General features: G+C 37.8%; 1 protein-coding gene across 7 annotated transcripts in view; it reads left to right on the forward strand.

The window, feature by feature from the left end:
- The window catches only part of MCC (MCC regulator of WNT signaling pathway), a 173,420-nt gene that overhangs the window by 90,267 nt on the left and 70,368 nt on the right, over positions 1-12,785 (forward strand). For 2 of the 7 annotated variants that reach the window (XM_062604209.1, XM_062604208.1), the window contains exon 2: positions 8,333-8,524. The exons of the other annotated variants lie outside the window; for them this stretch is intronic. In XM_062604209.1, coding sequence (XP_062460193.1) covers positions 8,510-8,524 — 15 coding nt within the window. In that variant the 5' untranslated portion in view covers positions 8,333-8,509. The remainder of the gene's footprint in view (positions 1-8,332; positions 8,525-12,785) is intronic. 7 annotated transcript variants of the gene reach the window in all.

Below are 12,785 nucleotides of genomic sequence, written 5' to 3' on the forward strand. Positions count from 1 at the left end.
AGAAAGTCCTTGGTCAGACTAAATATTTGAGCAGTTACTAAAAACGTCAGTATTATCAGCGCTGTTCCCAGACCAAAAGTCAAAAACACAGTACTGCACCAGCTACTAAGAAGGAGAAAAAATGACTGCTACTGCTGAAGGGAAGGGAACAGTTGGACTGGAGTTTGTTTTATCTCCACTATGGAAGTTTGGTGGAATATGTTTTTTATAAACTTTCTCTCTCAATCCAGGCTTTACAAATAGCTCTTTCAAAGTGTGTTACAGATACCTCTTTCAAAGAGGTTGACTCCTTTTTACTCTAGCAATATACAATGTATATCAGTAGGCTTTTATTTAGAGTGGCACAGACTTTCAAATATACTGTCTGGTTCTGGAGCCTTGGAACAAGAGATTACTTGTTTTCCCTCTTTTTCTGGGTCAATCCAATTTTATTTTTTCCTCTTTGTAACAGTGGATGTTTGGCTTCCTACTGGTTAGATTGCCTTATAGAGGTGTGAGAGCAACTAAGTTGGCAGGCAGGTATATGCCATTGTAAGCCCCAGATAAGAGCAAAGTCGTAGCTTTAGCAGCCTGTAGCTCTTTACATTTCCATTTGATGAGACTGCAAGAGTGCTTTGCAGAGTGCTTTGAGATATGCTGTGACTGAAATTGTACTGTGTCTGCAGCATTGAGATCACAAAGTAAGGATTCCTTTGGAAGGAAACTGTTGGCTTGCTTTTAGTTTGTTACCCAGTCCTACTTCCCTCAGAAATTTCAACACCTGCATGGCTATAAGGAGTTGCAGTACAGTCTTAGGTTTGCTTAGAAAAAATGAGTAAACAGTTACGCGTATGTTTCAGAGTCAGTTCTGTGATGCCAAGAGATTGTTTTTGTCTGTGTCCCAGGTCCTGCAGTGAGATTTCCTCCAATATGAAAATAGTAGGGCCTTTGGTGGGATTAGAGGAGGAGTAGGAGGAATGGTGATGATGAAGGTCTGTTGCTAGCACAGTGAGCCTTGTATCAGGCAGAGAATGCTATCCTGCGTTCCCAGGAGTGCAGGGAGAGCAGGAGGAAGGATGCTGCCATTTGTCTGATCATGGTTTGATTTGTGGACACTGATTGCTGTGTCTACCCAGGTAGTCACTTCAGCTGTGCTGCTTGTACTTCAGTGAGAGCTGTGCGACTTGATTCAAGCTTAGCTGTTTTAAAATGACAGTTTTGTGTAAAACTCAGCATGGGTATTCGGTCTCGATCCATCTAATGACAAATTCAACTTCTAGAAGTCACATGAGACACCTGAGGTGTATCTGTGTACAGAGGGTAGCCAGCACTACCTTCCTGTGTAGGCCCTGAAACAGACAAAATGCTTCTTTGTTACCTGAAAGTGGATTTAGAAACATGTGGGGTGGGGTTGGGAGGAACAAGCACATTACTGCAGAGTCAGATTATGCTTGTGAAAAAAAAAGAAAAAAATAAAAAGGTTACTGTTTAATAGTGCTGCTCTTTTCCCAGCAGTAACACGTTTTAGATTCAGCCCTTGCTGTTGTAAATCTGATCTTTGTCACAAAGCTTTTTTTTAAAATACTTGTTTACCAACTTCACTTTTTAGAAAGAGACTTTGGGATTTTATGCTCTCTGAAGTTTAGGTATCTGTGGCAGCTGAGAGTGCCATTTCTGATGCATACTCAGCATTCCAGCTGAAATAGGCAAAAATGGTCCCTACAAACAGAGACATTATTAATTGCTCTCTGCAATTAGGTAAATAGCTGTGTTGGTGGATAACAGCAGGAGGGTTAATTCTGTCTTCAGAGGAACCACAGGACTGGTTGGAAACAGCTGCTGTACTGCAGGCTCTAGTCTGCACAGTGTGATGCTGTGGTGAGCATGCCAGCTTTGGTGATGAGAAGAATGGTATGGAGGAACGTTAATAAACAATCCAGAGTAGAAAGGACATAGAAAAGTACCCTAGGCCTGGATCCCTGAGGGGAGAAAAGTCATAATAGGAGCAAAGAAAGGGAGAGTTCAGGCTGAAACTGCAGACTGGACAGGAGCGTGCAGCCACCTGCATGCTCTTGACCTCTCTGTGTGGACTCAAGGCTTACAGTTAAGTCAACATGGTATAGTGCATGTGTAGCTTAGATACTAAAACAGTAGAACTGTGTTAATGGCATGCTTAGCTGAGCTAGATGGCTCTTTTAGAAAGTGCAGGAATGATGCTTAGGATGGATGCTAGGTGTATGTGGCAATGATTCACCAAAACTGCAGACTTCTGGTGGCATTTGTTGAAATAGGAGTGAAAATAGGAGTTTGGTTCATTGACACCAGTAACCCAAGAGTCAAGTTATCCACACCTCTGTAGGATATGCATAATTTTGGCAGTTGTCATCTCTGGTACATACCATGATGGTGTCACTGTTAGTCCTGTTGTGTGTAGAGACATGTCTTGTGTTTCTACTTATATACCAATAGGTGTTACCAGCATTCATACATAAAACCTTTCAAAGTGCTCATGTCTGCACTTTGAACTGATGCTTACTTCTGTGTCTGACAATACCTGTTAAAGCCCCCAAAATACTTCAGCTTAAGCTGGAGCCTATCCATTTCATAGAGATGTTAATGCCTTTCCCACTGCTTTCTCCTAAAGAGAAATGTTTTTTCCTGCAATTAATACAGTTAGCTGAGAAGGAGGAGGGGTAAACCAACTTTGAGCAACTCAGCACGAAAGACCATGGAATATACCCCAGAGATATATTTGAGATTACAAGGATTGCTTATGTACAAGGTAGATTGACCCACATGTTAATATAGCAGAGACCAGTGACATAATTTAGGTGGCTGACAGTGAAAAATGGTTAGCAATGACAGTTGTGCAGCCAAGCACTGTCCCACTGTAATGTGTTGAGCGCCAGAACTGTAAAACTGCTGCAACAAAAGGCAAAAGAAGGGATCAAAAATTAAAGACATCTTCTGTTAGATTAGGGCATGTCATCCTCAGATGATAAGGGGAGAAAAAGGGTCATATGTTTTGAGAGAGCCTTATGAGTTCATGAATGATATGAAGAAGTTATCCTTGAGGCGCTGAACATGCAAGGAATACCAGAGAAGCATTACAAATGCGTAGCCAGTTCTTTTTTCAGCTTTTGTGATTCGCCATTCTCGGAGGCAGGATGCTGAACTCTCAGCCTGTGGTCTGGCCTGATACAGCACTTCTTAAGTATGCACCTTGAACCAGGAAACTTGCTTTAAAGTGGAGAAAATATGATCCTATTTATTTTTCACTGATGTTTCTTCAATTAGATCGGTTATTTTTGTATTATTAAGATTGCATTGAAAATACAAATATGTCAAGATTTTAGATCTCACAGGAACTATTTTTGATAATATAAAATAAAAATAAATACTTCAACATTGTAACTCTTTACCTGAATTGTGCAGTGTCATGTTACAAAAATAGTGAAGCCGTGGAATATGAAAAAAGGCACTTCTACTTTCATTCTACTAAATTATGTGAGTAATGTGCCACATGCTAAGTAAAGGTACAAATAAAAATGCTGAGTGAGTGAGGAGCATGCTTGATGAAGAATTAACACAGGATGGTTTTAGCTCTGGTATCAACAAGCATTTGGTCTGCTGTAATGTGCAGGGGTGAAAAATAAGCTATGTGTTAAATGACTTAATACAGTGTTGATCCTTTTCTGTCAGGTCAGTTAGCAGGAGTAAAATATTTGCCCTACTTTAAACACGTAAGGAAGAACCATATTGTGTTCCTTTTAAGATTAATGTTCCTATATGGGCAGAAGAGAGAATAAGATTTATTCCCTGAACCTTATGTAGGTTTACACCTGTGCCAGTTACTGCTTGAAAGCTCTTAGCCATGTTCGCGGTCTTTTTTTTTTTTGTGTTAGTGAAAGTGGTTGTAAGAAGGCTGAAGACACTTTAAAGTGTTAAGTGTGACACATACAAAGCCTGTAAATTATAAATATAGTCTTGTCATGACCCCTAATTTTCTTTTATATACGTGCATATGTCGGCATGCATTTTTATGTTATAAACATGAAAAAATTATTTTCTTCAGTGCTTTAGAAGTAACTTCCTGTGCTGTCCTGATTTCCTTAGAAGTTTAGTAACATTTTTTGTGTTATTATTTGATGATTTAAAGCAAAGAAAATTGCACTCGGGGAGAGAGTGATAATCTCATGGGATGTGCACTTTTTATGGAACTGTGTTGTGGACTCATAAACTATGCAACTCCTGTTTATTTAATCAGATTTCATGGGTGAAATATGGGGTCAAATTTGGCACTCGTAGCACAAGATAAGAAGTAAGCTTGCCTTGGACTTGGTAAAGACAGGCATATAATAGTGGAAATACTACGTAAATTAATCTCAAAATGTTAGAGCAATTACTATTTTTAAGTTTTGACTGAATTGTTCAACCTTGTTAATTAAAAGCATCTGCATTTTCAGTAATTGAAATGAAATTTTGAGTGTGTGTATATAACCAGTGAAGACTAATTGTCCAGTAGATGGTCTAAACCATTTAAATTTTAACTTTAATTCCTTTACAGAGAAATTGTAGGGGAAAGTTCATATAAAAGGAGTAGTCCTAACTAAATTCTGGTTAGAACTAAAGTCTGGTTAGAAAGTAGCTTTTCCGTTTGAAGAAATTTTCGACATTTCAGAAAACTGGTAAGCACTTTTTCCTAGTGAACAAGGGATATGTTCTTTGGGTTTTGGGTTTTGTTGTTGTTTTTTTTTTTTTTTTTTACTTCAGTTGGAAAAGAAAATAGGCATCCTCACTTGAAGGAGAACTAAAGTTCATCTGCCAAGTCCCTGCATCTGAATTTGTAATACAGAGAACAGAAATGAGGAGGGAGTAGACGTTATGAGGAGCTCTTCGTGGAAGGAGAAGTTATATGAAACAGATTTAATCTTGTACCAGGATTTGCCAGATATCTTTTCCCATGCATGAGTTTTGGAGACAGAATTGTGAACTGGGTTGAATTCCAGCCATTGCATTTGTGAATGACTTAATTTGATTAGCTTCAGGTTTGTAATACTGGCTACTTGTATATTTGAATTACTTTGATGCTGTCTTTACAAATTACTGTCAGCCGTTAACTCATGTTCTGCTGTCATTTTGTGATGCTACAGACACTTGATTCTGTGCAAATTTTACAGCTACTTGCTTCTATATTTGGAGAAGGCCACTAAATAAATGGCTGAAAAAGTATGAAGCCACTTGAACAAATTGCAGTGCCTGATACTGCAAAGACATGGTGGTGGGTTTAGTTCATGCACAACAAAAGAAAATATTTCTGCTGAATGGAATAACATATCCAGGTGTTACTGAAATACTAAAAAGACTATCTAAGTAAATTCCTATTCAGTAAACAGATTGAAGTGTGCCAGGTGTGCAGACTCGTCTGTGTTGGTGCAATTTATGATAAACATTTATCAATGTTTATTTTTACCTTTTCAGATGTTTGTCTAATGGACATTGTTTAAAATACAAGCCATATAGAGACTTGGAAAGAAAAATACATTCATGCAGTCCAATTTCCTTCCAGAAGTCCGGTTCACAAACTGTGTGTCTTTGTGTTGTCTGCTTCCTTTTAAAGGTAGTCGATAGCAGGCAGGATTTTGAGGCATCATGCAGACGTCTTGCATACAGTTTTCTGGTGCTTACCACCAGATATGAACATAAAAATAACTATTATCAGTTGGAGGATAACAAAGTGGTGGAGGGCATTTTCAGGTTCTGAGACTTCCAACTCAGTGCTTTGGTCTTGCAGAAGAAAGCCCAAACGTGGTTTTCACTAGTACAATTTTTTCATTCGTTTTTTTTTCCAAAAAGAGGAAGAGGTTTTAAGAGGAATTCTTCAATAAAAGATGTATTTCAAGAATTACACCATAGAGGCCAAGAACTTGGACAGACGTATGGATTCTTTTTAGAAGGGAGTTTGTTAGGATAGAATGTAGAAATTGTGCTTGAGATTTTTCTTTATTTAACATGCTTTCATCAAGAACTGGAGTTAACTGTTTATCTAAATATAAAAAAACAAGGACTAGTTCCTAATGTACTAAAACCCAGCTAAGCAGATGCTTTTTTAGCTTTTTCTGTTACAGACTTGAACTGTGTTTTAGTAGCTTTATGAAACTTTTCTTTGTACCATGATCCTTTGTAAAGCTGATTCATCACAGAGCAGTATCAGGGCTGTATTCTGCAACAGCGAGTGTTTTCTATCCAATTTGTTAAAATTATATATATATAGTTTCTGTAATAAAGTCCAGTGCAATGGGAAACTCAAGAGGCAGTAATGCAAAGTTGCAAGCAGTTTGTGATCCATTTGCAAAGCTTTCAGTAAAATTAGTCAGCTTTTCCCTGGTGTATTGACCAGGTAATAAGAAAGAGTAGGCAATGAAAAATGTGGAGCTTGAGAAGTCTGGAAATGCCAAAGTGCACTGGGTGCTCCTTGTGAGTGAAATACTCAAAGATAACATTTACAAAGGTTTATGGCATGTAGCTAGAGGGAAAATGAGATAGTTTCCTGCAGGAACTGAAGTTACAGTAGCATAAGTAATTTTCCTAACTAGGGATTTGTATTAAGATTGAAGAAATTAATTTCATTGGGAAAGCTGCACATCCAGTTTTGAACTGGTTAGATGGTAAAGATTGCTAAGCAGAAGAACTGAGATCTCCCTAAAGTGTCAAGTCTGTCTAAGAGGACAGTCACTTGCACTAAGAATTGACCTGCAGTAGTGAGACACTGACCTGGGTATGTAGCATGGACAAGCCTTGAGATTTACAGCCAGGAGTGTTGTTGGTAAACCATATACAACTTGAGTATAGTTTATAGCGTGTTATCTTTCTAAAAACATTTAAAAAAAACTATTACTGTTATTTTCCTGAAGTGAGGAGGTCATTGGAAATCTCAACTAATTATCTGCTTGTTCTTCACCTACCCCAAAGAATGTGTGAGTGGTGGGTGCAATTCCAGGTGCAGAGGACTCTGGGAGGAATGGTCATCAGAAGCCCTGTGGGGATGGGATGGCTGGTGGCCTGAGGTTGAAGAAGCAGCAAGGGGAGTATAGAGGTCTCAAAGATGCAGTTAACTTTGAAATGATGGAAGTAATTAAGAACTGAAATGAATGTATTTTGTTAATCAAGCACATGCTTATCCAGGGAATTTTGCTGCTACAACTGGGAGCTCTAAAGTTGTTGAGATGCTTTTAAAGCTAATTTTAGAGCTGTAGGTTTGGAAGCTACATATTGGACATTCTAATAAAGTACTTAAGGGTATAAGTTGAGAAAGACTGGTAAGATGTTTTCTTTTTGTAAGTATCAAACAATTGGACAAATATATCCGGGGGGGTTGGAGGGGTTGTTTCTGTGGTTTTTGTTGGATTTTTTTTTTTTTTCCTAGCTAAATCATCAGATTTTGGTTTATGTCAGAAACAGGGTGCTGGATATGGTGAATCAATGATTTGACCTGACAATACAAATTCTATTTCTGTGAATTTATGGTGACAACAGATTTGTGACTTGTGCTGGAGGCAGAAGATCCATGTATCACTTTAAGTAGAGCTTTGCTGCTAGTCCACAGTCTTTGGAAATCAGAAATAATTTTCTGGTTGAGAAGTTTTGAAAAGAGCTCAAGAACCATGGGATGCTTTTGTAAATTATTATTAAATTAGCATAATAAGTAGTATCTAATTTTTGAGTGGCTCTTGAGTGGTGATTTCTGTTTTGAAAGATCTGAATTGTTCTCAAGGCAGAAGAGGCTGAAGTTGAATGAGCAAGTTAAAGTGATATAAAAAATGGTGGGTCTGTTGGAAAACAAGTAAATGTACATGAGCTTACACCGTGTCTATGACACTGTTGTATCCAGCACTAGAATATGAGTCACTTTAATGATAAATGCAAGTGATTGATGAGGTTTATTCTTGGGATGAGTTTTCCACTACTATCTTTCCTGAGGGAAGAATGGTATGCCTGTCATCTGGGCAGTGGTCCTTGCAAACTGGAAAGGAACAGAGGGAAGGATTTTGGCATCCTGAGATTTACAAGGGTTAAGTATCTGCACTGAACATCACTGTTCTTCTCCTTTCTTTTTCTCCAGTTGTGTTGGGCAGAAGGGGAGATAGAAAAACATTGGTCTTTTTCCTCTTTCTGTCAATTTGCCTTACTTAAATTATATTGAGAATAATTTTAAGGAGGGTAGGAATGCTAAATTCAGTTTACTGAAGTGGGACCAAATCCTGCTCAGTATGGACATGGAAGCCTCCCTTCCTGCATAATGGTGTATTAACACCAAACTTTTAATTTTTAATTTCTTTTTTTTTACTTAAAGGCTGCGGTTGCAGACTATGTGTTCAGACTAAGTTGAAATGATCTTCATTTTGTCCTAAGCGTGGTCTCCTCACCACCCCATTTCTGTCTCCTGCATTACTGTTTGCTCTCTCACTGGGAGTGGAAGTGGCCACAGTTTCCTTCTGTGGAGACCAAAACCAAGGTTGAGCATTCATACATGGTGCAAAGCCAGGTAAGAGACTATTGGTGCGGACATGTGGGCTGGCCTGCACTGTGACAGTTAAGGTTCTTAAGAATCCCAAAAGAGCAGGCTTTGCAAAATGTAGTTGTTCTATGCAATCTGCAGATTCAGATGTTTGTCTCCTATAGTTAAAGTCTCCTTTTTAGGGTTTTCTTCTCATGTCACCTAAAATTTTCTTTTCCATGAAGGTGTAAAACATCTGTTGTAACAGAGCTAGAGCCATTAGGCTGTCCTACTAGAGCTGTCAGGCACACTTAGAAATACAAATTAGCAGTACGCTCCATTTGCCAAGTGTGAATTGTCAGATTAATTTTTCAAAGGTCTCTCTTTCCCATTCTTACTTTTTTTTTTTACTACATTCTAAAACCGATCATATTCACTGCAATAGCATTAGATTACTTGTTTATCAAACACTTTTTTACTACAATTAAGGTGGAAGTTTTTTGTTCTTTTGTTTTAAGAAATGGTTTGAAATATTCACAGTGCTTGCAAATGTTAATTTCCAGTTAAAAAAAAAAATCTCAGTTGAAATTGTTCATAAATAATGCAAGCAGATTGAACACATCTTCTGCAGATTTTTCAATTTAAAACAAAGTATGTCTTGCAAACACTTGGGTCTTTGTTTTTCTAGAACTTGGATGGCTCCATCCTGGCTTGTACTGGCACATTGTTTAGTATTTCACAAGCATATGAAGTAACTCTAATGTCTAATACTACAATATGTGCTTCAGCAGCGTAGTCACAAAATGTCTATTTTGGATGTTATTAAAACTTTATAAGCTTTGTATTAGCACATAACAGTTACTTTAAGTATATAGTTTCAGGGCATGTTGGTGGGCACATCCAGCAATTCAGTGATACTGCTTTTCCAGTCATTTTGACTTTGCCTTAGGTAATTACTTAAAGGGCTGTTGATTGTAGTATTTCAGGTCTATGCTCTAGAAATCGTACAGCTGAAATCGTCTATGGGATATTGAGCTGTCCTCTCACTGCCTCTAGGAGATGGTTGTTCTTTTAAGTTTTTCTACTCCATCATGTCAATATGTTCACAGGAGTGGACTTTGGTAACATTAATTTTATCTCTTGGACCATAAAAATGCACCTTTCATGGAGCATGGCTGGGAAGGGTGATATGAAAGTAGTGTATGGCTGAGAAGGAGAGTGGTTGAGAGTAGCTACACATTTATGTAATGATTGCTTTGATTAAGTATTATTTATTAGTGAAAATAGTGCTGATCTGTGTTCCTGGTAAAATGTAAACTTGACAATGCATTTGAGTTTTTATGTGCAGCCCATGTCTGTAACACAGACTTTGTATCATTAACTTCTTTCTTAAAAAGTTCTTTTAAACAGATTCCTGAAGTTAAAATCCAGGGAAGGTTTTATTGTTCTGTGTTTTAAAATGTGGTTTTCATTATGAATTTACATTACCAACCTTTTTATTTCCTTGACAGCATTATAGACAGAAAATACAATATATAGGCGTTTGTTGGTTTTGCCCTTTCTGCAGTTTCAGCTGAGATTCTGACTGTGTTTTCTGTCCTGTCCTCTACTTCTCCCATCTGTTTTTACAAAGCAGCTTGGGCTTTCAAGTTCAGCGTAGTGTCTGTGTCATTTGAAAACAAAAAAAAAAAAGAAAAAAAAAGTGGGGAGATTTTCAGAGGCAAGGCAGTGTTCTGAATATCAGCTATTTTTGTGTATACTGCCTGTCATTGAAAGGAGTAGCAGCAATACACAGAAAACATCTGTGTTGTGGGCTATTTGCAGTAAACCATGCAAAAGGCAAACAAAAGAGAAGAGAGGATGTCAGAGCCCAATATTCTCTGATCAGTTCCCTTTAGGAAACTGGAAACACTATGGTGGAGGGTGTCGTATTTAACATCAGATTTACTTGCTAGAAGATAGTTGATGCTGCATGGGATTTCTCATTTAGCAAAGTGGTACAAAACATACCAAGAACACAACACAAATGTTAAGTTACCCATAGCAGAATATAGCAATTGCAATGCATAGATCAGTCATGATACCAGTGTGATTCCCACAGTAATTTATATATAACATGGTCACTGTCACAATGATGGGTGTCCTCAGTCTTGGTAGAAAGGATATCCGTGGGTTGAAGCTAGTTCAGGCCCACTGCTTTCTGAATTTATTTTGCTAGTTTTCTGGGTTTTATATGCTGTATTGTGCTGAGTCACATCTACATTTTCCTCTTGTTGGCCTGACATCCACACTTTTCTAAGGAACGGGGGGAGAAGCCTTTACACCACCAGGTGATCCACTCAAGCTGTTGATAGCTGCTTACCTAAACCAAAGACCACCCTCAGGTCCCCTTGGTGTTGAGATCAAGACGGCTTCTTTGCAACAGATGTGATAATAAATCTCTGCATTATTCCTTGGGTTTCACAGGCACATCACCCTGGCCCATCTCCTCTGACTTGTCTTCCATGGTGTAGGGGTTTACTGGTCTGTCACAGAGAACATGCACAGAACAAATAAATTGGTCTTTTGGTGTTTGGCTGCTTTGTGTTGATGTATGGGTTGGTATCTCTTTATCATGATCTTGATGCATTTATAGCTTCCTTGAAGTCAGAGGTTACATTTGTGACCATCTATGTATTCTGAAAATGATGTGCAGCAGTACTGCACCTGAGAAGGCAGGAAATAAGGAAAAAGATAAGATTAGTTCTTTAATTTCACAGAGAAGTATACTCTTACATCCTTTTTATGATTATTGTGTTGAAAATAGTAAACATATGTAGTGAGTACAACTGGTTTTAGCAATATGGTTTAATTAGTCTGGTTCCAGGCTGATGGAAAGAAAAAGGTGGAAAACAGTGATGAGGGTCACAGTTTACAATGGTAGGGAATAAATGCTGAATACAAGAGTAATTTACAGCTTTGCAGTGCTTTAACCTTAATTTACCAGGTGTTCAGGAACTTCCTTCATTGCCCTCTGCATTTTTCTTTTGTTCATGGCCTCAGAACGCTTCCAGATATATGTACTACGGACATATGTACTGCTTCATTGGCATTCAGTTCACATTACTATCCCATCCAATTTTGTATTCTTCTCCCTACAAAATTCTTGAGAAACCTGACTGCTAGCAAACATTGCAACATTTTTTAAACATTTTTATTTGTGCCCGCACAGAATATTTCAGTCAGCACCAAAATGATTGTTTGAATCACTGTGCAAAATATACATTATTTAATCGTGTATACAGTATTGTATGAGAAGTTTGTAGAAGCAGGTATATTGGAGAAGAGACAGAAGAGACTGCATTCATAAAGGAGGCTGGAAGAGAGGTCAGGAGGTTGCTTTTCCTGAGTTGTGCTTATAATTTTTTTTATATTACTGTGTCTTTCAAAAATTAGCTGTACAGTGGTTTGCATTTTAAAGATAGCATGCAATGCACAATTTGGGGGGTTTATTAATAATAATCATTATTGTATATTTAGTATATTAAAAACTGGCAGGACAGTATTTGGTATAAAATGTGTATATATGTTTCAGTAAACAGCCTCCTGTTCTTGCAGAAAGTATCACAGAAATTGTAGTTTCTAAGTTAAGATAGGTGATGGAGTTTTATTAGTACTATGCATCTGATATCTTTTATGAAAGAATTCTTCTTTCCTTGGAGGATGGTAGAGAAGTAAGTTGGTTGCTTTGTCTGATCCCTTTTCCATCATTGCTCTCAGTTGTGTTGACCTTACCTGTCCTATTGGACAATTTGGGTTCATCAACATTACTTAGTGGTGGAATTCAATAGTAGCTGTATTGGATCTGTATGAAGTTTAAGTTCAGTACAGGCTTTGTCAATTAACTGTTTTCTCTGAAGTAATTCTCTGTGGGAGATGTTGCTTAAAAGTTCTGACCAATATGTTATACAGACAAATCTTTGCAGTGTCTATGCTAATTTTTATGAAGTACAGAGATTATGATCTGTTTCACAATCTTGTATCATTAAGAGGCAGCCCACTCTGAGCTATAAATGTCTGAGTGTTAGTGATACTAAGTCTGCCTTGTCTAGCACTGTTTGCTGAAGGGAGGAAAAAAGCAATATGCCATATAGCTACACATTCTTCTTTCCTTCAGTTGTCATATCCCATAGTGATTCAGTTCTGCCGGGTTACAGTCGTAACTGACCTACTGCCTTCCGGTTGAGATTTTTAAATGGAATCTGTCCAACTTTAGAAGCTCACTTTAAATGTGAGCTTTTTTGCCTGGAATGACTTTTTTGTTGACTGT

This window comes from Pezoporus occidentalis, unplaced genomic scaffold (genome assembly GCF_034315485.1).
Source record: "Pezoporus occidentalis ecotype Australia unplaced genomic scaffold, CSIRO_AGI_Poc_V1 ctg84, whole genome shotgun sequence".
Lineage (NCBI taxonomy): Eukaryota > Metazoa > Chordata > Aves > Psittaciformes > Psittacidae > Pezoporus > Pezoporus occidentalis.